Source organism: Drosophila bipectinata, chromosome XL, assembly GCF_030179905.1.
Source record: "Drosophila bipectinata strain 14024-0381.07 chromosome XL, DbipHiC1v2, whole genome shotgun sequence".
NCBI lineage: Eukaryota > Metazoa > Arthropoda > Insecta > Diptera > Drosophilidae > Drosophila > Drosophila bipectinata.
In genome coordinates this window covers 13242937-13268840 of record NC_091734.1, presented here as the reverse complement: position 1 = coordinate 13268840, position 25904 = coordinate 13242937, and the positions used below count along the sequence as shown (strand labels likewise).

Genomic DNA, 25904 nt, shown 5'->3' with positions numbered 1-25904 from the left:
TTTTAAAAAATTGTTTAATTTAAGAAATTATTTCATTATTTTGAAAGACAAACGAACTGACCAGAACAGGGCATCTGTCTGTGTCATTAACACTCTGATAAGAGATCCTATTATCGGCATGGAAATAGAACATCGAATTTGGAAACAATAATGTCTTTCAGTGTTTCAGTACACATAATTGGCAAAAAAAAAATATATAATAATAAAAAAATATAATAAAAAATAAATCAAATTCAAATCACAATCAACATTCATTCTATAAAGTATTTTTTTTTTTTGGAAAGAAAGGAAATTAATTCAACGACTCTGGGTGTTGATGATAACCCCATAGGATGACCTGCAGCTGGCCGAGATTTGATGGCTCGATGGTGGCCTCTTGTCGCCACCAAATCCGGTCTTTGTAACCAAAGACCCAATTACTTCCCAACGAAATTTGATTTTTTTTAATAGCATTTCTATAGAAATACACATTTTTATGTTAATTCAGAGGAGGAGGAGTTGGGGTTGGGGCTTGGGGGCTTGGAATATGTGTGTCATGTTAAAATAGTTCAAGTTCGTCTAGTTTGGAGTCTCCCAAATGGAAATTAATGACTGATTAATGGACTTATAGGCGGGACACGACTCAAGATGAATGATTTGGTGACTAAAAGATTTTTAAATATATTTAAGAGGTCCCCCCCTTATCTCTAACTCACCTTGGCATTGGTCAGCGGGACATGGCAAAAGTTCAGGACTAGGGCCACGGCCAGGACTCGCAAGAGTAGCGATCCTGTATGATTCCTACGGCCAGAGGAGTTCGAGGACGCGATCGCGAATGCCGGCGGCGTTTGGGATCCCGGCGATCCCATTTTCCTTCCAAACGGGATGCAGAAGGGGGTGATATAAAGGGGGAAGGGTATTTGGTTTTTTATGGTCTTTTTTTTTATTTTATTTTTTTTTTTTGGTTTATTCGGTATTTGGTTACTTTTGGCAGCTATTTAGGTTTAGGTACTTAGGTGAAGGCAGTTTTCGGTTCGTATTTGAGTTGGAGGGGGGGTTTTTTTGTTGAACGGCTGGCAGGTTGTGGTTACGGTTATGGCACTGCACAGAGAGAAAAATTCAAGCAAGTTGTAAAATAATTATTCTAAAAATTAGTTATACAAATCCCTCAAGGATCTTAGAATCTATAGAACACTTTATAGGCAACAAATATGGTCCACTCTAAGGTCCTAGAACTTTTTCTCTGTGCAGGAACCAAAAAAAAAACAAGAGAGAAGAGAGGAAATAAAAAAAAAAAAAAAATTTAAGGAGAAACACAAAAAACGAGAAGTTTTATTTTCCGAAAAGTCAGCGAAAAATGTTTCCTGAAATGGAAATGAAGTTGCAGATCTAACGGTTCTTCTTCTAGTACTTCTCGCTAATGTGTCACCCTGTCCTTTCCAATATCCTTCATATTTCATATTTCTTCTTCTTCTTCTTCTCATCCCTTCCAGGCATCACACGCGCGCGCTTTTTTTCAAAAAAATCACATATTCCAAAGATCGCACAGAAAGCAAAAAAAAAACAAAAAACAAAAATAAGGATGAAAAGTAGCGGTTTTTTATGTATTATTTTAGATCCGATTAAAACTTTGAGATTATCCTTGAGAAAGGAGTTTCCAGCACTTGGTGTGAGTGAGAGAGCACTTTAAAAAAAAATATACGAGCGATTGTATAGAGTCTGGTTGTGGAGAGTTAGTGAGTCGAGTCGGTGGGTCGATTGGCCAGGAGAACGTACCGTGGACTGTGCGACCGCCTCGAACGATGGCGCGCAACCGAATAAAAAACCGTCCAAGAACCGTGCTGCGGTGCCGCCTGGGCTCTGTCGCTGCCGCTGCCCAGCACACGAGGCAGCTAGCTCTGTCGACCACACGAGGCAACACGAAACGAGCCCGAAAAGCACAAAACTTTTGCGTGCTCGCGTTGTTATTGTTGTTATTGCTGTTGCCGACCTAACGGCGCTTAAGTGGCTCGCCGCCACTGCAGCCGCCGCCGTCAGCTCAAGCCTCTTGCGTCGATGCAGCGCTCCCCTTTCTCTCTCTCTTTTATACTCTCTCTCCTGTGGCTCCCACTCCCACTCCCACAGGGTGCGTAGGTGTTGACTTACGCAAAGTAAAACGCGCCTGCTCTCTCTCGCTTGTTCTCTCTCTATCTTTGGGAGAAGGATGCACCAGCTTCGGCTCCCCCTCTGTAGGTCAAATGTTGAGTGCCTTTTTCCAGCCCAATGCTATTGTTGTTGTTGTTTTTGTTTTTGTTTTATAGCCGGTTTAACAGTACACAACTCTCCACTCACTCTCCCTGGAGCCATTAACCGTTTTTCGTTTTATTTCGCACTTTTTCTGGAAAGTATTTTTGCATTTCAGACACTCAGAAAAAGGATTCAAAAAAAAGGATAATTGAAATATTATAAAAAAAAACATTATTGTATTAATTAATTAATAATTTAAAATATTCAAGAATTTTATGTAAAACTTTTTAAAATTAATTCAAAACTATATTTTTCCAACTCTATTAATAAAATCCGCTTGGCATACCAAAAATCTACCCTCGAACTCCCTAAGCTCCCAAGATCGGTCGGAATAATATTAAATCTCCCAAAGGAGAATCTCCCAAAAAAAAAATCCCAAAGAATGTGCAGCTGTGGCTGGCTTTTCACTTTCCTCGCCGATCCAAAACCCAGAATGTTTGTGTTTTTCTTGGTATTTCTCGGTATGCCGAAACTTTATGCTCCACCATGACCGCGTATCGTGGGGTTGTGGGGGGTTGTGGGCGGCGGCCGGACAGGTGTAAAGTGCAACAAGGCGGCCCCAGGTGAAGAAGCATGCCGGCGATGCAAAAGCATGCTTTTTGGCAAATATGCGATTGCTTCGGTTTGTTTAAGGTTTTCATTTGATTTCTTACGTCTTGCAATTACAAATAAACACTAAATTTTTCGAATTTTTGGTTTAATTTTTTATTTATTTAACATACTTTAGGTAGTTTTCTTAAGATTTTAATGATTGTTTAAAAAAAAAAATTAAGTATACGCACTGTATGCTTTTTTCTACTTGAATTTTTAATGGTTTTTGGTCTTAAAAAATTGGATAGAGGCTTTAATTTAAGTTTTTTTAATGGTTTTCTTAATTATTATGGTAAAAAATAATATTTACTACATGGCGTATACGTAATATTTTTAATAAAAGCATTAAAAACTAAAACATTTTACTTAAATACTTAAAAAATCGATATAAATAGCTAATTATAATAAATTTGAATATCAATCACCTTGGACCCTTGCCTATTACCTATGACCTTCAGAGACCCCCGCCCTTAGCTCCGCTTTCCCCTGGCCCTGCTGGTGGCAAGCAGGCTTCCCATTGGCGCCTGACCCAATGACATCCAAGTACGACGCATGCGTTGGCCTGGAATTCCGGACTTGGAGGCCGACGCCCCATCTCCCGGGTACGGGTCGGGGGCCAGCTGTCGACCAATGGACACGTTGCGATTTTTTGTCGACCATCCCGCCCCAGCTGCCGTCCGGTCGGTCCCCCCCACCCCACCTTCGATGTGTGAGCTGCACTGATAGCCCCCCTTTACCCTTCCGATGGGGCGCCTTTGCAAAGTGCCACAGCTTCCGTTCACTGATAAGACTCGGAGATGCTAAAAATAAAAAAAAAATCTCACACTTTAACAAAAACTCACTTAATTAGAGTCTATTAAGAAACGGAACATACATATGTCAAGGAAATGGGCAGTGTCTAAGACAGAGAGAGAAAATTATAGGTATTTTTCTTGATATTCTAACTTTAAAACTTATTTGAAAAATACGAAAATAATTTTTTTCAGTACATAATTTAAAAACCTTATTTAAGAAATGCGCCGAAGCTCATAAACAAATTTTTTTGGAGGGTCAAAGGTGACACAAACCTTATCAAGCTCTGCCAAGCTACGAAATTGGAACAAATTCGAAAATAATTCTCAATCCAAAGACAATTTCAACCAAAAGACACTCTAATGAAAAAAAAGGTTATCTATCGGTTATCTACGACGAGAAAAACCCCAACAACATCAAGAAATTCTATTTTTTGAATGATCCAAACTCACCACAATCGTGTGGCGAGCATGTATGGTGAATATGGAAAGCTGCTCTAAAAGTTTGAGAGTCACTTGACCCAAGGCAGCACCTGGAAGCTTTCAGCCAAGTCAACAAAAGCTGCTAGCAAAAGCTAAGCAGAAAGTCCAGGCTAGAACTTCAGATATTTAATATCCATGTCTATATGGCATATATATGTTTAGGTGAGCAACTTAATTGCAAGCCACGTAACACGATTAGGCTAATGGTATAATGGTGAAAGCAGAACCTGGCCAAAAGCTGATTAATTTTTATGTAATCAGGTACAGATGGAATCCGATTACAGATAATCATAGAAGAATTATTATTTCTTATTTTATTGTTTAGTTTTCTTTAAAAAAAAACTGTTAAATTATCCCTAAGCATCCTCGTAATAAAATAAAAAAAAGTCATTTGTCGTTATCCTTTCTAACTGCTGTTTTCCCGCCCCTTCCGCCATTTTGCGACGCCATTTATCTTGTTCTGTTTCCGGTACTAAATGTTTACCGTTACACACACGAACCCCCCCATCCCCCATCCAGTCACGTGTTTTACATTGGCAACTTGTTGGTTTCCATAAAAAAAATAAAAAAAATAAAATCCATTCTGGTACGTGAGGTTTTCCGTAAATATTCATATATATATGTATATGTATTTATATTTATACACACACACACACTTACATATGCTTTGCTGGGCGCCATTTTCGTAATTGAAAACTAATTGTTGTTGTGAATTATTTAGAATGGCATTGTTGTACTCGTTGGCTTCGTTCTATTTTTATTTCACGACGACACAGCCTTGACAAGCAGGTCAACAATTATTTTCGTATCAATTGAATTGACAAATTAGCAACCATACCATACCTGGAGAGAATACCAGGTACTCCCCAGCAATTAGCATTAAATCGGAGAATCCTTTGACTTTGATGACCCACCCACCCATCCATCGTATAGAGTCGTTATAGGAATAATTAATTCGAATAATTAGTGGTTGTGGGGATATATAATACTTTTGCAGGAATTTCTGAAAGGTGAATAAATAATTATATCCTTGAAAGGGGGGGTTCTAAGAACGTAATTTGAGGTAATCGTCCGGGAGTTGGTTTATAGGCTTGCTAATCTCTTAGTTTTTAAACTATCATCTCTAGACTTATCTTTCTATCAGGCTTTATATAGTATCATCTATATAACTATTATACTTATTATATATATCTATAGTTGCCCCCTTTTATTTGAACAAAATCCTTGAAATTCGGTTACGTGGAAACCCTTGAAAGAGTTTGGCTTTCGCCCCCTCGGTCTTGGGGAAAAGCCGAACAAGTGGCAGGTAACAAGTTGCCATAAGTTGCAAGTTGCAAATGGTAGCTTGCATAAGACATCTGGATTGAAGCCATCACCATATCACCTTCGACAGAATCAAAGAAAACCCAACAAATAAATTCAAAAAGTTTCTTAAATCGTTCTTCAGATTCTATTTTATGTTCAACAATTGTCGTCATAAGATGGTTGAGGAATGGCAAACAGACTTTATTCTAAAGGACTAAGGTCTAAAGACTGTTTTTTTTTTTTTTTTTGGAAAAAATGTTTGCTAATTGTTTGACTGAGATTTGGCTTTTAGCTTAATTAAGAACCTGGAGCTACCTGATGGCTTTTCATTGCTTGTGGCAGCGGTTGTCCCCGTTGTCATCAATACCGACTCGAAATTTAATTTCCTTTAATTTCGTTTCCAAATTAATTAAATTGACCTCCTTGGTGGTGGAGTTTTTGTAGAGAGAGAGAGTGTTAAGCCGCTAAAAGGTCAACATTTAAGATTGAATGGAAGGTTAAGGTGTATTTGGCTAAAATTTTAGGGGAATAGGAAATTTTTTCGGGTGAAAGATTAAGTAATTAAGTTCAAGGAAGATAGCTGGTGGACTGGAAATGGTATATTTCTTAAGAATTTTATAGACCCAATTTCAAGTCTTTTTAAGGTCTTAACTTTTGATAATCCTATATCTAAAAATAAACTACTTATAGTAGAGGCTTAAAAGCTATTTAAAACTTCAAAAGAAGGTAGAATATTTTATCAATAACTCACATCAAAGGCAAATATAGATATATTTTATCTTTGATCTTCATTTCTTGATTTGTTTATTTAAATAATTTTAAATTGCTGCTTAAGTATGTTTTTAATTGAATTCAATTAATTATTTATAGAAATCTGCTAAAATTCATAAAGAAATACAATCATAAAGACCAGTCTAACAAAAGAAGGCCGTTGCCCGGCTTAATCATGAATAATTCTTTTCGTTTCATTATTATTTATTTTTTTTTTTCGTGTTGCATATTTGTTTTTTGACTTTTGTTCTCTGCTCCCTACTCCCCCCCCTAAATAGAAATCTCCCCATTTTTCGCTAAACTCTATTGTTTATGTTTATTTGCTGCTCAGTAATTAAAAGGCAATCAAAAGGCAAATAGACTCTCGGACTATTCGGCACCTGGGCCAGGCCATGCCATCCCACACCCACAGCCCCCCTCTGGATATTGGCCCTGTTGCTGGCTGGGACTTGTCAACCGCTGGCTTTTTGGGGCCATAAGTGAAATCCTACCGGCAGCGGATTAAACAAAAAAAAAAACATTTTTTTCTCGCTGCCAGCTAATAAATGCTCGGGAAAATCTAAACAAAAGCTGAACAAGCAGCAACAGGGCAATAAAAAATTGATTTTCCCGCCCACCGAGGTCCCGGGGTCCTCTTTCGGGCTTTTTTGTTTAAACAAATTTTGTTGCCAAACCCGGCACAACTGACAGTCGTAAAAGTTTTGAATACCGAGGGGGGTTATAACAGCGGCAAGTCGTAATGGGTTAAGAGTTCGAAGCAGGAGTACCCTGTGGAAAATATTTTTAATATAATTTTAGTTCATTAAATATAGTAAAATAATTGAGAGAGATTTTAAGTATTTTTTAAAGATTTAAGACCTTTTACTAGAAGAGTTAATAGAGATAATAGGTATCTGGCCAAGAATTTATTAACCTTTTTTGGTTTTATTTTAGGATTTGTATTCGAAATTGATGTATTTTTTTTTTTAATTTATTTTACATAATTTCATACTAATTTTACAAAAGTTTTTAGACTAAAATATTAGATACAAGACTCGATATATAGATAATGTTAATAGAAACAATAGCTCTCTAGATTCTTTAGAGTTCTTAAGAACATTTCTACATAAAACTTTAATATTACATTGTTTAGACTTTCTAAAGTCTCTAAAAAAAACCATATTATAATATATAACTAATAAATTTTATATCAAAAAACGCTCCATTATACCTTAATGAAACAAAAAACCCAGGGTATCACAAAGAACTGAACACACTTGAAGCATAAAACTTGCGCAAATTGCTCTGAACTGAGAAATGGTCCAATTTCGGTGGGCCAAGGGTGCAGGAGGGGGGACCTAGCCAACTAAAAAAGGGGGTTCTTAAATTTGCAATTTGGTTTTGAAAAAGAAAAAAAAAAATAGAACCACTGTTGACTGCAAAAACTCCTCTCCAGCTGACATAACAAAATATAAAAAGTTTTCGGCGAAAAAAAAGAATACTTAAAAGATGCATTAAAATAGAAATGACCTCCAAATCGTAATGACCTTGTAAATTTGCTTTTAATTTGGTTGAAAAATACAAACCCCCCACCCCACCTGGAATTCCCCTCTCTGAGCTTCAATTAAAGTCCTCAAGATGGCAACTTCAATACAAAAGTTGGTTGTAAAGTAGTTCTATAATATTTTTTTTGTCGCTGTTGCCAGAAGGAAGAAATTCAGATGCAGTTGCAGATGAAGCCATGTGTCCCCGTTTCGTTTCCGTTTCCGTTCTGGTCCTCGTTCTGGTCCTCGTTTTCGTTCTCGTTCTCGTCCTGTCGCGCCACTTCCTCTGGACGGCACTCAGTCAATTTAACGCTTCATTTGCACAAGTTTTTTCCTTTATTTTCAACTACTATTATTTTCTTTTTTATTTTGCCTCCTTTTCAAAATGGACAAAAGGGAAGCATTCAAGGCAAACAAAATGTGGCAAGGTGGCAAGATGGCAAGGTGGCAGGATGGTAAGGAGAAGATGAAGGAAATTGCAGGAAAATCTTCTCGACCAGGTGCCGGTGAGTGGCACTTAAAAATTAAAATCAGCATAAAGCTCAGCGAAGGCAATCGAAATAAATCGTAATATGCTTTAGTAATAAAATGGAAAAGGATTACAGCGTTTTAGAGATGGGACTAAAGCACTACATCTCTATCGATAAACGATAGTTATCTTAAATAAGGATTATTAATGCTTGCTATAGTTTCTCTTAGTGTTCTATGATAACTGCCTTGACAGGCCAAGACAACAGATTCTGATTATTATAATGCCATTCAAAATAACAACAAAAAGTTACTCTAAAGGGGGTCACCAGCTGTGTGCTTAAGCCTTTTGTCTCGATAACAATAAAGAAACAGATAACAGATGCTCTTAAAGTCCATCTCTAAGACTAGCTCGTAGAAGTCTTAATAGTTTATCGAAATTATCGAAAATTGAAAATCTTCTTTTAAAAGCTACTTTCCTAGGGTATTTTCTTCCGCCACGTTTCATTTAATATTCGCCTAGAGCGCGGCAATTTTCCTTTGACATTTTCCCATAGTTATATACATATACATATATATATATATTATTTTTTCCTCCTGATGTTTATTTAATTTCTTACTTATTCGCTTTTTCCATTTGCTGTAATTTATGCCCCCAGAAGATGCATTGAGAAAAACAGAAAACCAGAAAAGTGAGGGGGCGACGGTCTTAGAAATTCTGTTGCAATTGCCATTGCATAGTCATAGTCATAGTCATGTTGTTGTCAGCTTGAGGTTATATCTATATATATATATATATATATATATTTTTTTTTTTTTTTATTGCTCACTCTACTATCATTATAAATGCTAATGCACTTGATGTTGCTGTGTGGTTGCTGCTGTTGCTGGCGTGTTGCTACTTTCGCCTGCGGCTTACCTTTGTTCCTGTCAAAAAATTCCCAGAACTTTTACTGTTTCTGTTGTTGTCGTTGATGCAACATGTTGCTGGTTTTGTGTTTTGTGGCTTTATTATTGTATTATCTCACTTTTGATATACACGTGTATCACTTATATTGTTACTAGACTTGATCTTTTGTTGCATGTTGCACTTTTGTCTCATTAGTGAACTTTTCGCTGTTTGTTGTTCTCAGAACTCATTATAGCAGACTATATATATACATATATAGACCGGATGTTACTGCAGTTGTTCTTGTTGTTCCTCCATCAGCGATTGCGATACTTAAGCCAAGTTGCAGTTTCGATTTCGCCTCCAGTTGCCGGTCGCCTATCAACGCCGCCTGATCGCCCGTCGCACGTTCTATATAATAAGTCCCTCCTCTATATACAAGTCCGGAAAAATATAGAAAACCTAGTTTGCCAAACAAACAACAACGACGTGGACTGGAAGCGATAAGCTCTAAGCACAGCCTAATCTTTGTATTATAGTACTGCTGTTTCTTAATTGCTTTTTTTCAAAAGTCAAAGTTCAGGGCCGCTTAGAAATTAATAGAAATTTTAAAATTTTTATATATTTTGTATTTTCTTTTTTTTTAGACCAAGTACAAACAAAAAACTGAAAGTGCTGACTGAAAAATTGATTTATTTCCATAACAGACGAACAAGAATCTACTATTTACGATCTTTGAAACAAAAAAATACAAAAAAACACTTTAGCTGAGCTCTGGAAAATGTCTGGTAAACATATCGTTTCGAGTCTGGGCCCTTGGAGGGCCCTCTCTCCCATCTGATTTATGAATTTGGCCAATTTTTGTTTGGCCAAAACAAACATAAATGTCCAGAAAGAGTGCCACTGACCAGTGTGTGTGTGTGTTGGTATTTGATTTGTGAACGTGAGAGGCCCTACTTTCTGAGTAGGTCAGTCTGTTGGTCAGTTGGCTAGTCCTTCAATCTTTCATTCCTTAAATCATTCATTCCGTCCATCATATTCCTTTAGTGACTATAATTAAACACTGCTCTGGACAATGTTGGCTTAGTTCTATTTTTCAGTTTTTTTCTTCTAGTTTTGTTTGTTTTCTAGAAATGGTAATGCATGTGGAAGGGGTTATCATTTGAAGGATTCTACAAAGAAATACCATATATTTTGCATAAAATACTAAATATTTTAGGGTTAAAAATGGCCTTAATAGATATTACTTATCGATTTTTATCGATAATTATTGGTTTTTAGATATATTTTTTTTAATGAGTTAAATTATTACCTTTTATATCAAAAACTCCATTAAAACCTTTTTATTATTTATATTCCCCTTCTTAATATTACTCATACGCCTGGTATACCCCTCAAAATATTTGAAATTAACTTTTTATATCAAAAACTTCTATCTAAACTTTTTATTATTTATAATACCCTTTATAATATTACTCATACGCCTGGTATAACCCTCAAAATATTTGAAATTACCCTTTTTATATCAAAAACTTCTATCTAGACTTTAAATTATTTATATATCCCTTCTTAATATTACTCATACGCCTGGTATACCTTTAAATATTTGAAAATACCCTCTATACTGGACTGGCAAATGAACAAAGGCAGCACTACGAATGCCGACAACAAGCCCAAATGATACGAGATGAAAGATTCGAGAACAAACGAACGAGACGAATGGAGGGCCAGGGACCAGAAACGAGGGACGAGACGGCCTAGAGACGAGAGGAGACGAACCGAGACGAGACTAGATGAACGAATCAAAACGTGACTAGGCCAATGTTGACGACTGACGTTGGTTTGTTGCTGCTTCTACCGTTGCTGCTGATGCTGCTGCTTCAACTGCTGCCGTTTCTGCTGCGTTGACGTGGGCGCAACTCCGTGCTTATGACAGCAAATTGAAGCGCCGTTTTAGAGTGTGTCTGTGTATCTGTGTGTGTTAGAGGGGGGTGTGTTAGTGGGGGGGTCACACATATGCCTAAATATAGCGAGCCATCTTAGCCGTACTCATGATGCAGGCCAACGGTCACGTGCTCCGGCATCTTTTCACGGAAAACTGCGTTGTGCAAGCAGGCAGCCATAATTCAAAGTCAAGGTTTAAAAGGATATATTAGGCTGAACGATTCAAAAAAAAAGCTAAGAAAAAAAATAGTAGCCTATCTTTAAGGGCAAGGCCCGAAAAAGAATTGATATCCTTGAAAAAAAGGAATAGGAAACTATAAAATAACTTGAGGGAAATAACCATTGTATAATTATTACAAAATATTTTTTAAGTTCATTTTTTTAGAATTTTAGAAGTTTTTGAATCACATGGCGTATACTTAATATTTTTTCATACTGCAGATTTTCTTTTATTTTTTTATTAAATGTTTCTTTTTTTTTTTACTACTATTTTTTATGAAATTTTAAAAATATTAAAAAAAAACATGTTAGTCATAATATTCATATTTTTTAATGACCATTTTTGTTATTTAATATTTTATTCCATCAATTCATACTAATATTAATTTAATTTACTTTAAAAACAAGAAAAAACCACCATACCTATCATCTTATTCCACCAACAGTGCGTATACGTAATATGAACAATCACAAGCCATCATCTACATCACGTATACGCACTGTTGTAAATATGAAAACAAACAAATATCAAGTATACGCCGAGGGAAATCCTCCAACTTAACCCTTTTTGTTGCAGTGCACGTGCACTACGCATACTACCATTGTGTTGTTTGTTTGTTTCTCTGTTTTTTTTGTTGAAAGAAATACGTTTTTAGGGAAGAAGAAAGCAGACCATCTTTGTTTAAGGTTTTTGTGACGATTCCAGGACGTGTGCGTGTGTGCGAGTGTGTATGTGTGTTTCGCCGGTAACGGAAATTTATTTTCACTTTTATTTTACTGCTGGCAAGAGTCGGCAGTAAACAGTAAACAAACAGGCAAACAAACAACGGTGAATGCACAAAACTACCGGAGTGTGAGAGAGCAGCCCCCCCCCTTATGGTATGGTGCCCAGAGAGCAGGAGCCAAACAGAGAAAGTAAGAGAAAAAGAGAGAGAGAGAGGCGTGGGAGCATGCAGCTAAGCTGTCGCTTTGACCGTTAAACGCCTGCAGTTGCACTCACACGCATACACACACCCACACACCCACACACACATACATGCATGTACGTGTCATTTGGCCCACTCACCCACATTAGCCGAAGACTCGTTCGTTTCGTTTATCGTTCGGGCGAGTCGGTGGGCAGGATAAGTTGCTCAGATGCTCGCAAGATTCTGTCATAACGGCTTCGGCTCTCGTGGCGCACGCCTCGCACGCTTTCCCAGCAGAGCAGCAGCAGCAGCAGCAGCCGCCGCCGTCGTAGCCGCCGCCGCAGCAGCCCCCGCAATATTCGTGCCGTTTTTTCGAAAACGTTTTTTTCAAAACTCAAAAAAAAAAAAACTAGATAACCTCATTTTGTTACCTTTTTTTCTGTGTTTGTACGCGAGTTCCGGGTCATGTTATGGCTTTTGTATATTAAAAAAATCTGCCTAAAAAATCAAAAATCTTATAAACCAAACAAGAAACCTCCAAAGACCAGAAATTTTTGAAAAAAATCAAAAGAAAAGAAAAGAAAAGAGAAGCAGTTGAAACAGTAGCAGGTGAAAACGGTGGCAGGTGAGTGTCAATTAATTGAAAAACAAATAATGTTTTCAGTGTTTGAAAGATAAAGAGTTCTCTTATTTGCCAAGTTTTGTTCTTTTTTGTGTTATTTGTTTAAATATTACGAGATAATTGTCGTGCTATCATATAATTTTATCATCGTGGGGATTTGTTTATGTGGAAAGTTTTATAAATTTCATAAACAAGATGTATAAATATTAATTATGGAGATGTTTAGACGTTTTTAGTGAAATTATTATTAGTTATGAGAAAAGATTTGGCTTTTAAGAGCTTCAAGATCTCTTGGTATTAACTATAAGCTTTTATATGATTTATCTTTAAAATACAAAAACATTGAAGAAGAATCTGAAAAATACCATAAAATTATAATTAAACTCATCTAAGAACTACTTTATGTTCTTTTTTTATCTTTTCACTTAAAAGTTTGCTTAACCCTTATCTTGATAACAGGGTTAAGTTTGAAATCTCATACCAAGTTTAACCTTTTTTAATTGAATCTCAATTAAGTGAGCTTATCTAGAATATTTGGTAGTTTAAACAAACATTGTTTAGGTCTCAAAAGTAAACAAAATGAAGTATATCCTAAAAAGATAAGAATCTGACAGATTTTTTCAAAGTTTTTCTTGAAAATTAGACCCAAAGATAGACTTTAAGTCTTACTTAAGAAAGGTTTAAAAGACTTTTTTTTAGTTATTTATAAAAAAAATGAAAGTATATTATTCCTATTTCATAAAACCGATCTATAGTCGTTCAAACTTGTTGCGCAGCCTGGAATTAAGTTGCGCATTTAAGAAAAATATACCAAAAATGCATCTGTTCTAACAATATACAATATATTATATAAATATTTATGAAACAAGATGAAATGATTTAAGTAGAATTTGTAAAATTCTTAATATACTCAATTCGGACAGCGTCAGTGGCATATCTAGATCCAATCATTTGCGGTGCAAATATTTACTCATATGTCATACTTGGTATAACTTCTCTATTGTATGGTAAACATGCTGTCATTTTTCCTTAGATTTTCCTAGCAATTTTCTTCCTGCTTACTTTTTTTTTTTTTTTTCCTTTTTCGGCAAACAAAAATATTTTTCGCAATAGAATTGCATTCTTTATATTTTTTTTGGAAGAATAGACCAAAAGTTTACATGTGTCTAGAGGATGTGGAATGTGTGGCCCCAGTAAGGAAGCGACATTTTGTATTTATATTTCAAGAGCACTAGCCACCCACCCCCCCACGGAAAAAAGAGGGGGGAAATCTGTTCGTGAGCTCGTTAGCATTGTCCAAAGTGCTGTGTCGTGAAGTGTTTTTGTACTATTTTGTCGTGGATGTGTGGGGGGTATGGGTGTATATTTTCGTGTGTGACTTTAAACGGCCCTGACTCTCAGTTTCTCACTCTCTAATGAACTGCAACTGCATATCCCTCTGTTCTGTTCTGGCCGGAGTCTGGGGTATCCACCGGAAACCACAGTGAAATTCTACCACCTCTGCTCTCTGTACCTGGCCATGTTCACAGCCATCTCATTATCGGCCAGTCCTGCGGCCAACTTAAACGTTCTTGTAATCAAATTGTGCCACTTGCGGCCCAAAAACTCTGGCCAGGACTCGACCGTTTTGGCCACATTTGACCTTTTTGCCAGCAGATGAGAAAACTTTATTGAAATAAACTTTAATAGCAAGGACTTTACTTTATAGATAATTTGTAATATTTTTGAAGAAACCTTGAAGTACCACTGTTTAAATTCTAAACCCCAAAAATCATCTCTATTCTCCGGCTGTCAAGTGTCCTGGCCTGGCCTGTCCTCCTCCCTAACTGTGTCAAACAGTAACAGGCGGTTTCTGTGGGCCAAAAAAGGACATAAAGTCAAAGGACGAGGACACTAGCCTATCGCTTGAACGATTGAATTCCTGGCACAGAATCAGTTGAGGGTGTAGGATGCGGTTACATTTGCATTCGCACTGGCATTGAGACACACACACTCATACACACACGGCGTATACGTAATTTGCGGCAATAGCCCCATTGCGCTGGCCCCAAAATAGGTTTATCAGCCAGTGTCTAAACAAAGCACAACAGCGGAGCATAAACAAAGCTCCCCCAAACAACCTAAACAAAAGACAGTAAAAATTCGGCAAGTGAACCAAAAACCAAATAATAAGTAAAGAGCTCTTTAATGAAAGCCTATTAGAGGCTTTTCCTATTACACTAAGGACTCTAAGGACACTTGGAGTCTCTCTCCTGGCAATGATATATATTTATTTTTATATCATCATGTCTTGTATTTCGAGCCCATTGAATTCAAATTTAATTTAGTTTGAAAAAAAAAGAGTTGAAGTTGGAAAATCCTTAACAACTACTATGGTGATATTGAGATGGAAAATTCATTGACATTTTTGGTGGAAAATCAAATCAAATTACATAGTGGGGGTATGGGGGTATCCTTGGAAGCCCTCTGCCGATTGCCAATGTGCCATTTGCCATTTGCCGAGTGAGAAATGCGCATTTTTCCGGATTGGTCATAATTGTTTGCCAGCTACTCAAATAACAATTGTTACATCCCGAAAAACCCCAAAACGAGTCCTGTGCCCCGCCTCTGATCCTGTTGTACTCCTGTATCCGTTTCCAGCGCAACTAATTAATTACTCCTGGCTTCGTTTAGCTTTTGCTCAGCTTTTGTAATGCTCCTACCAGCCATCAGCCTCCAACCTTGTGCACCTCCCGGTTCTGATTTTTTTTTTGATTTCGTCCTTTTGCCAGGACGAAAAGGATGAGGACAAACGCGTGACCAAAAAAAGCTGCTCCAGAGCTGGTAAATTCCTCAAATTGTCGAGCCAAATTGCGATTGGAATGTATCCTGGGTTACAAACTCAAAATTCAATTGACATTTTTGTAGCCTTTCGTTTTGTATTTTTATAAAAAAAACATATATATATTTTGCCCACAATGCATTTTTGTTTTAATTTATTTGTATATGCTTTATTGTTGTTGTTGCTTTTAAGTTAAATTTGATTTTTTTTTTATGCAAATTTAAACTTTGTTTACTTCAGTTGAGATTGAGGGAAATTCAATTAAATGTTTGGTTGAAAAGATGCCCAGGATAGAGGGTTTATCATAAAAGAATTGATAAACTCATAAATTATATAGTTTTAAAATTATTTTTTAAGTTATGAGAAGTACTTAATTTTTTAAAGAAACCTTTGAACTATGATCCTGACTTTTTCTTTTCAAAATATAATATTTCTTAACTACTTCTTAGTGTTTATTTATTAAATATATCTCATATTATTCCTAAAAGATTAAGCCCCATTAAGCTCCCAAAACCTCTTCTATTAATAATTTTCCTTATGATTATTTCAATGGGTATCTGATATCCATGACACCTAATCACAATGAAAAACAGCCCGAAGCATCACTGAAGTGAAGTGCCGATTCTACGGATTTATTCTGGATATTGCTACTTTTGTTGGCGTGTGCATTTAGCGCTGAATTTGATACATATGGAAAAACAATTTATTGGCATCAGCGAACAACATAAAAAAAAAATCGTATAAAAACATTGCCAGAGGGCTACCGATTCGGGAAAAAATAAATGTTGAAGGGGAGAAAGCAACGCATATATATTGTTGAAACAATAAATCAATTATATAGTTTGTTTCTGGCATTTCTTTTTTATAAATACGTATATATATATAGGAATAACATGGGAAGTACGTTCCCCATTTGATGCAAAAGTTTATTTTTAATCAAAAGGAGACAGGATGTGATATCCGCAGGAGGATTGGTGGGAGACCTCAATTGACGTCAAATTGTTTCACAAAAAAATTGACGAGAATATGATGGCTATGTTTTAAATTCTTTATATCACTCCAGAGAGTTGATCGGAAATCAACAGATTTTTTCAACAAAAAAAAATATACATAACTTCCGTTTTGGCAGTTATTAAATATTAAAAATAAATTTTAAATGTTATTATATCATAACTTCAAGAGGATAAGTTTTAAACTTTATTGGTACTCTTAAAAGTATGCTATAAAATAGTAGCCAGAATATCCTCTCCCTTTTTAGAAGCCTAGCTTAGCCAAGATCGGGAAATATTCGCACTCGGCTAATACCCTGGGCTAAAAGCACTCGATGGTATTTTCATTTCGGCCCACTCGTCGTCAACGGATTAAAGCCCATTTATGATGAATCGCAAATTAAAACGCGACTTGGCCCGTTCAAATCCTTTCGTTTGCGAGTTGTAAGAGTTAACTGTCAATGGGGCTCAGACACACACACATACCCATACACACACATAGACCTATACAGGATGCACGTGTATAAAAGGATGTCAAACACCCATCGCTTTCGTTTCAACCATTTCGTCCTTTTTTTTGTCGAATATCCAAAGTGTTAATGTGTCTGTGTGTGTCTGAGTGTGTTGGTATGTGTGTCAGGCTCTCGAAACATGTTCTAGTTGTTGTTCCCAATGTCTCTCTGTATGTGTGTGTGTGTGTTCTTGTTGTGGCGAAATTCTCAACTAAATCGGCTTAGTGGCAAGGCACAACACACATTCCGGAAGTTAGAGATGTACTTTTCTGTTTATAACCTCAAAGGAATTATCCAAAAAGATATAGAAACTTATAAATCTATAATCTATATCTATAAACAAGATAAAATCCAAAATCTCCTAAAAATGTATCGAATATATCGAAATGCTATCGATATTATTAAAAATAAGCCAATATTCATTATTATACTCTTAACCTTACTAATATTTGATCATCTTAGCCTAGAAACTGGCTTAGAAACTACATTTTTTCTTGTTCTTCTTCTTAAATAACTTATAAAAGTTATCGATAATTATCGATTTATAAAAGTTTCTCAACATTTTCAAAAAAAAACCTAAAAAAACAAAACTAAAGAACAATCTATAGTTTTTAAGTTTTTTATATATATTTTTGATACCATCTCTATTTGAAATTATACCCCAAGATGTCGTCAGCTGATGGGATAAAGTGGGCGTGGCAATGGAGCGTTGCCTCTTAAATTTATTTGCGCATTTGAGCGCATTTAAAACGGAATTCGACGCCAACGGCGATTGAGCGGTTCACTGAGTGTATAAATGTGAGTGAATGAGTGTGTGTGAGTGTGTGTGGGTGTACTAGTGTAGGTGTAATGTCATCTGTATGAGAAAGCCTTGCACCTCTCTGACTAGTCGACGTGACTTCCATAATCCTTGCACTTGCCATACACCGTTCAAAAATTATTTAAAAATAGAAAAGAATATACAAGAAATAAAAATTGTTAAGATAATCTTCTAGGCATTTTCTAAATAGAAAGAACATGTGTTTTTATTCCACCTGAAGGCATTAAATCATTTTAATTCATAAACAATTTTTGATCATAAAACTTTTGTGTTTGAAATTAACACAAAAATACCTTGAGCTTAATAGCTTTTAAATTCTAAATAAAAAGTGAGAGATATTTCTATAATTTCCGGTTCAACTATATCTATATTTTTTTTTTAAATGATTCTTTTCAAGTGCATGTAAAATTATGTTTATCACTTTTTTTTAAAGATTTTATTATTGATTTTTGTTTTTTTGTCAGAAAATATATATATATTAAGATATATATAGAGATGAAGTATAACACTCATATATGGAATGCCACATGACATGTAGCACATTATTATGGCATACATTTTTTATTTTTTTTTTTGACCAGAATTTTACTGCATCAGCCGTAGGCTAACAATGAGTGGTAAGAGGAAGAAAATGCAGCAGAAGCAGCATCAGTAGAAGAAGAAGAAACTGTCCTAGTCCTTTGGCTTCCCCCATATTCGTCGTCTTCTTCTTCTTGCGCTTCTTGTTCAACGCATCCTTATGTGACATTACATTGCTTGGCTTTGTGTACGCCTGCGGGCATATAAATACACTCATTCCTGCACTTGGACACTTAAAGAAAATATGGGTTAGTTAAGGGATTTTTATTGGAAAAAAAACTACGTACCAGAGTCTTATTTTATTATTTTTTTAGGGCTTTTAAGGCTTTGAAACCTTAACATATATGTAAGGTTAGTTGGGTTTATATTCAACTTTTATTTTATGGTCTTTTTGGCTTTTAATTCCCAACTTGATTGTCTTACAAGATCTTAAAAATCTTAAAATTCCTTACATTTTTGATGAACTATTTTTTTAAGAAATATATATTCTATTCTATAGATTTAAAGAATTATATCTTTAGTTTAAGATTTATTCTATTCTATGTTTTGTTTAGAAAAAACCTAAAAAATCAGAGAAGTTTTAAAAATATTTTTGTATATAAACTAGCTTATGATTCCCAACCGCTTTAAGTTTTTGATATTCAGGTCCTATATTCTTTTTTCTTATCTTTTTACTTATATTTTTAATAATTCTCCATAACCATTTCTCTCAGTGCTCTACATTTTAAGTTGTAACCAACTTATGGTTCAGATTTTAAAGCCCACTCAGTCAAAGTTGGCAACCAATCGAAAAGAAATTTAATCGAGTAACTAACCAATCCACTTGCTACTTCTCTAACTGCCACAGTGCCACAGTGCCTCTTCTAATAAAAACTTGCTCACTTTTCATGCCATTTGGCCTGCGTTGTCAATTTCATTTGGCTGCCATGGCAATTATTTCTCGAGACTTTCTAATTGAATCGACGCCATTAGAGGGGTGCCTCCACTTTCCCTCCATCCTCCTACCCCCTCCCATTTCCCCCTCCTAGTCAGGGTTGCCCTCATTCGTCTTTATGATCCTTAATTTATGCACATCTCAGTTGTCCTTGCACATGGCATGCATAACATAATTGGCAAATTGCAATTGCCAGGACCACAAAGACAGCGACTACTAATGTCAAATGAAAGTTGCTGTCAGGACCACCATATCCTGCTCCTCTACATATATACATACATATATACATACATATATGTACTGTGACTTCTGGCTGATGCTGCAAATGAGCTAAGAAGGCAATTAGACACTTTCGTTGCATTGCCAGGACGAGTTTAAAGAGTTTCAGTTTTCGTCAAAATCCAGGAAAAGCCATTTTTCGACAACCGCAAAGCAGACGAAGAGCCATTAGCTTACCCCCTTAAGGGGGAATAAAGTTTTTTCTAAGCTCCAGTGGTGGCTGGAAGAGCCAATCTCTGAGGGTGTCATGAAGGTCTTCCAAAAATATACACTATCAGCTTAAAAGTATGCTATAAGATTTGGTAAAATAACTTGCTAACTCTTAAGCTTATTTTAAATATTATTTAAGAAATATAATAGTTTAAAATTCCATTTTTTTAAATATTATTTAGCTAGAGAGTCGAAAAGCACTTAAAAGTATGCTATAAATTTTTTAAAAGTGCTTTTTAAATACCAAAAACCTCTATAAAACCCCAAACACTAAGTAAACCACTGTTAGTGTTATTTTTTTTTTGAATGAAAATTCAAGCGGGGCAGTGACACGGAAGGAAATGCGAAATTTTTTGGCACTCAGAGGCTAGGCCGAAGGACTCTCTACTGTCTCTTGGGCAGGACAAGCCGCTAATTTCACTTAACTTGCTGCAAATTTGCATACGACAGGTGCCAGGTGGCAGAAGGCAGGTGGATGCGTTTGTGTGCCGCACTTTAGGCCACTCATAACCAATTCCCTTTTGGGTTCCGCCCAACTATAAGCCAAGTTTTCAACTTAATTTGGCAACATATTTTTATAAGCCAAAAAAAATAAAAAATAACCAAAAAATGTTGGCAAACCGAGAATCTCTTGTACTCTCTCCTGGGGGTGGCACTTGACTTGGCGACATTCATACAATCGTGTTGTAAACAAGATATTAAAGGCAATTGGATACGAACGGAAACGTGCCCACAATGTGTTTAATTTTTGATAACATTTGACTTTGGAATAAAAATGAAAACGTTTTAGGTTTTTGTTTAACGAAAAAAAGGTACAGGAAATACAGGAAATTTTTGTGGAAAAAACAGGCAAAAGTATGAAAAATATTCAGGGATCTAGTAAATATTAAATATACATGAATTTATAATAATTTATAGCCTGCTTTTAGGTTTTATAACATGAAATTACAAAGACTATATGGTAGGACTTAATGAGACCCATTCAATTATGATTATTAGACTCTCTTGAGTAGTATTCCATAATAAATACTATATACAGCTCCATTATCTAGAGAAAAAACACTTAATTTTTATAGCATACTTTAAGGCTTTTATAGCGTAGTAGCCCTCAAGCTACAAATCATAAGAATATGATTACAAAATATCACTAAAAATAAAATCAGAGCTCTGGGGTATCAAAATAAACAGCATTTCCGCCTGAAAGTATGCTGTAAAAATTTTGATAGCCTACTATTCGGCAGTTTTATGAGCACGACGAAACCACATAATTTATAGTTGTTAAACAAATCTTACATTTAATTATCCTGTCTACTAATAATAAAAAGGATGTTCCTTTGAATATTTAACAAGCCGACAATGGAGAGAGCAGAGAAAAAAGAATGCCAAACAGCTGGATGTTGAGTAAACGTAGAAAGTTAATTAAATGCCAAAAGGCGAATAGGGCCAAAAAGCTTTAAGAATGCCCCAGACACACACACACACACACTATTGCATAACGCGGTCAACTATGAGTCTATGTCGGGTTTATAGTTTTTTTTCCCATTTTTTTTTTCATTTTTTTTTTTTACAAAGCAAGGTCGTGAATTTTGATGGCAGGCCTAGTTGGCTGCTATGTAGCTTCTGTTGCCAAACCAGAAGAGAATATCATCCAGTGTTTGTGAAGAACCGGCAAGGACATTGCGAAAAGTCGGCCAACCGCCGTTGGTCATTTTGGCGGCCATTTGCCGGCCAGCGTAAAATACAAATAATAATTAAAAACTTTATCCATGGAATCGGAGAATGCATAGGGAGGCCGAGTAAAAAGTGAAAAGAGTTCAGCTGGAAAACTTTCACCAAACCGAGTCGATGGTTCGGCCTGCCACTTCTGGCCACAAAACTTCTCAATAGCCAATTTCTGGCATCCAATTGCGATGGCCGATGGATCCCACAGCCGAGAACAGCTGAACAATTGCCAAGTGGTCTTGGCCACTAAGGTATCCCTAAGCTAGAAAATAAATGGAAAAGTAATAGAATCCAATAAAGCCGATTCAATTTATAGCCGCGAACGGTTAAGGTGAGGAAAAGTAGAAAAGAAATCGTTACAAAATCACAAAAAAAAAGAAGCGAATAGAGAATGCAATAAGGAATAAGCACAAGAAAGAATGCAAATAGAAAGCTAAGAAGGGGGCGGAAGAAAATAAAAAATAGCCAAGCACTTTAACTTTCTTTCTGGGCTATTTTTATTAGTACATTTCTTTATTGAGTTAGGGCACTCTAAAGAATTAAAGGAAGTCTAGAGATTCTAGAGATGCTTTAAATTTTTATCGATAAGCAATAATGAAGTGTTAGAAATATATCGATAGTTATCTAAGATAATATTTCTTTGGAATTCATTTAAGAATTCAACAACATTTTTGATTTCATGGCCTTTAATAATTAATCTTTATAAATATTTAAGCTTAAATGATGTCCTCCCATCTCTAGTTCCATAAAATATTTACTCTTACATTTTCTTGCATTTTATATTCTTTTCACCTTCGGTAATCTGTAATGTAAGTAAGAGGAAAGCAATTGATTTATGCATTATACATATATGTATATATATTTCATTTCCCTTTCTATTCTTTCTCTTTCTCTGGCTGGCTTGCTGTCTCTTTCCAGTGTGCTAGAGAAGTGCTGTTTCAAGATCAAGGTCACACCGTTTTTTTTTTTTTTATTTTTCCACTCACATGGCCACATATGCTACTGATTTTTGTATTTTCAACTACAGGCTCATTTATAAGTAGAACAAGTGATGCGTTCAGCCGACCCGCTTCATATGCAAATCTCTGTCTTGCATTCCTTTTTTTATCTATCTATCTCTTTCTCATCATCTGTCTCTATTACTGGGGACTATCTCTTTCTAGAGCATTGAGCAAAAGTTGAATATTTTAAGCATGTGCAAACACACACAAACATGGACACAAGAACAAACATGCATGGACATGATGGAGGAAGCGTCCTTGTCTTCCTTCTTGCCCTGCTTCTTTTACACTCTCTGTCGCTCTCTTTCTCTCTCTGTCTTTCTTTTTTTTGTCTCTTTTTTTCCTTTATACTGATTAACATAAATGGCAGGCCAAACGACAATACCAAAAGCTAACGGCAGTTGGTTAGAAAGGGATTTTTTTGGTGAAAATAATATTTAAAACAGTAATCGATAGTTTCGATAGGTTTTTTAGAGATGGAAGATGTTTCCAAATATAAGTTAAATCGATAAAAGATATTTGCATTAAAAAACTAGCCCTTTAGAACTTTTTTAAAATATTTTTCAAATCATATAAGACCTATATTTTTTAATTTTTTCCTTTTACTTTTTTTCTTGCTTTTTCTCGGAGTCTGTTCCACTGTACTAACCCAAGCCAAACTTGAGATATTGCGATTACAGTAGACTCCGGGTATAAGATTTCATTGCCGCATTGTCTTGCCATTCCCCTTTCCCGTGTCACGCCCCCTTCTCGACTTTTTACAACAGTGGGCAGTAAAAAAGCGTGGCAAGCCCCCCATACCCCACCCCACCCCTCCCTAAAAACCTTTGTTTTGTTTTCTGTCTTCTGCTATTTTTTTTTTTGTTTTTGTTTTTGTTGTGGATTGCGTAGCCGGAACAATGCAACAGTTTTGGCCTGGCCAAGACTGCCAAACAAAGCCAGCCATAATAATAACAACAATAATACACATAATAAGAAGAAAGCCTCCTCTTCTATCTCTTTCTCTCTGGTGGCATCCCTTTCGCTCCTGGGCATTTAGAACAATGTGGGCGCTGGGCACGCCTCTTAACGTTGTCTGATTTTTTCGAGGCCTTTGTCTTTGCGTTTTTTTTTCAAAAAACAGCAGAAAAAAAATATAAAAAAAAGTGCAAAGCGCAGCAGAAACATTAGCCATCTATATTGTTTTTTTTTTATACAGGCTATTGTTTATATTTTTTTTTAAGTGTAATGGAGATACTAAAGTCAATTGAGGTGTTTTGGGGAAATATTAAATATTAAGTTTATGGATATTAGGTTTTTAAAGCAAGAAATTATATGATAAATTTAGAAAATAAATGCCCAATTTTACGAAATATTACATCTTTAAGAAACAATGCATAGGATAAATGCCTGCTTTTAAGAAATACTTAACTTCTTTAAGAGAAATCCAACCTCACCATCTATCCTCTAATTGAAATGATTTTGTGGAATGCTTCAAGTTAAATGAATTTAATGAAATGCCATCAAAAACCATCAGAATGAGGCACAATTAAGGCAAATGTCTGATGGTAATCGAAATCATTTAGGGAAAATCTATATTAATAAGAAAAAAAAAACGAAAAAGAACGACACGTAATTGGTAATCTGATTGATGAAATCGATATGACAACAAAATCAAGCAATAATCCACCAATGATTTGATTAAATGTTTATATATATATATAAATATTTATTTATTTATTTATTTTGTTTTTATTGTGATTATGTAAAGTAAAGTAAATCGATTGATTGCGACCCGCATTCGTGTTTCGTGTTTCGTATTCGGTTTTAATTTGTTTTGCGGTCACCATTGCGTATGCGTAATATATTTTACGAGCCGCATTAATCATACGCCATGTGGTGCGGGTTCTCTGATAACAACAACTATCTAACCACTGCAGTTAATTTAATTAGAATGTAAACAAAAACAAAAAGCGTAGAATTTTACAGAGCTTGAGCTTTTTAATTAATTCCATATAAACAGATCCTTTATATCCTTCGATCTTTAATATAATGTATTTTTATCATTCAAGGGCCTTTTTGTTGGGTTTAATTACAGTATGGCTCGTTTAATATGCAAATAATTAGCGCCTGTCATGTCGGCAATAAGCCCTCGAGTTACCATGGCCTTGTGGGTTAATCCTGCAGATATTATTCTTGCCAGTGTGGGCTGTTGGCCATGTTTTTGCTTATTCGCTGGCCGCCGAAAAAAAACAACAAAGCCAAAGGACAGAAAACAAAGAGTTTCCATCTTGACTGTGGTTTGGCCAAAAAAAAAAAACCACGGCAAACCAAACGCAGTACCAAAAAGTTATGCTAATCCGGAAATACACTAAGAAAAAAATTATTTAAAGAAATAGAAAGAAAAACTAAAAGTCTAAGAAATGAAAGAAAACTTTAAAAGATACTTTTCTCAATTATTATCTCAAATATCTCTTCTATCTAGGATCTAGATCTAGAACTATTTCCCTTCAAAATTTCTCTCAGTGCCCTCAGTACAATAGGCGGGCAGCGAAAAAAAGGCGGGCATTCAAACGGAAAGCCGAAAAACCGGAGAACTGAAACCAGAAACCGGATAACACAACACACAGTTGTGTGTTGTAATTGTAGCTTTTATTTTTTGTTATTTTTGTAGTAAAAGCAAATGGGGCAAAATGCAATTGCAACTGCAACTGCAACACCAGTACCAGAAGCAGTAGCAGTAGCCAGCAGCCGCCACCAAACGCAGCAAAGTATGCTACAAATTTTTTTTCTCTCGCCAACGAATACGAATTTCTCGTGAATAGTTCTGAAGGGATAGCCCAGTAAGCTGCTTGGCCAAAAACTCAAAGGGAAAAAGGCCAAGGGAGAGAGAGAGAGAGGGTCAAGAGGGGGCAGCCACTTAGTAGAGGTCACACACACCCACCCACACACAGAGATAAACACATGTGCAGAAGGCGTAATGCAAAATGTGAAATGTTATGAGAAAATTTATGTAAACGTAGGCGGATAGCAGTTACAAAGAAAAATAAATATTAATTTAAATATTAAACCTAACAAATTACTAGCAGAAACTATAGAAAAAGATAATATTTTGTAACAAAAACCATAGCTTATCCTCTTTGTTGCATCATGATATCTTGACCTTGACACTTAACCCATGGCAACCAGACCACCAGGCTAAGATTCTTGGGGCTCATCACCGGGCCCTCAATTAAGGCAATCCCCACTCTTCAGTCCACCCACAATACCCCCCACTGA

At 35.8% G+C, this 25904-nt stretch overlaps 2 protein-coding genes across 23 annotated transcripts in view; one reads left to right on the top strand and one right to left on the bottom strand.

The window, feature by feature from the left end:
* Window positions 1-1888, bottom strand: part of trol (terribly reduced optic lobes) — a 79903-nt gene extending 78015 nt beyond the window's left edge. For 20 of the 21 annotated variants that reach the window (XM_070276593.1, XM_070276604.1, XM_070276601.1 and 17 more), the window contains exons 1-2: window positions 1756-1867; window positions 696-1080 (exon numbers count right to left, since the gene is read on the bottom strand). In XM_070276593.1, the coding sequence (XP_070132694.1) occupies window positions 696-848 (153 nt within the window). In that variant the 5' untranslated portion in view covers window positions 849-1080; window positions 1756-1867. Of the gene's footprint in view, window positions 1-695; window positions 1081-1755 lie in introns of all 21 variants that reach the window. The other variant, XM_070276595.1, reaches the window with a different exon arrangement.
* Window positions 1889-9443: 7555 nt separating this feature from the next.
* Pdfr (Pigment-dispersing factor receptor) overlaps window positions 9444-25904 on the top strand; it is a 29515-nt gene continuing 13054 nt past the window's right edge. The window contains exons 1-3 of one of the 2 annotated variants that reach the window (XM_070278838.1): window positions 9444-9624; window positions 9734-9874; window positions 12614-12782. The gene's annotated coding sequence lies outside the window, so the exon portion shown is untranslated. Of the gene's footprint in view, window positions 9625-9733; window positions 9875-11590; window positions 12783-25904 lie in introns of those variants that run through there. The other variant, XM_017239640.3, reaches the window with a different exon arrangement.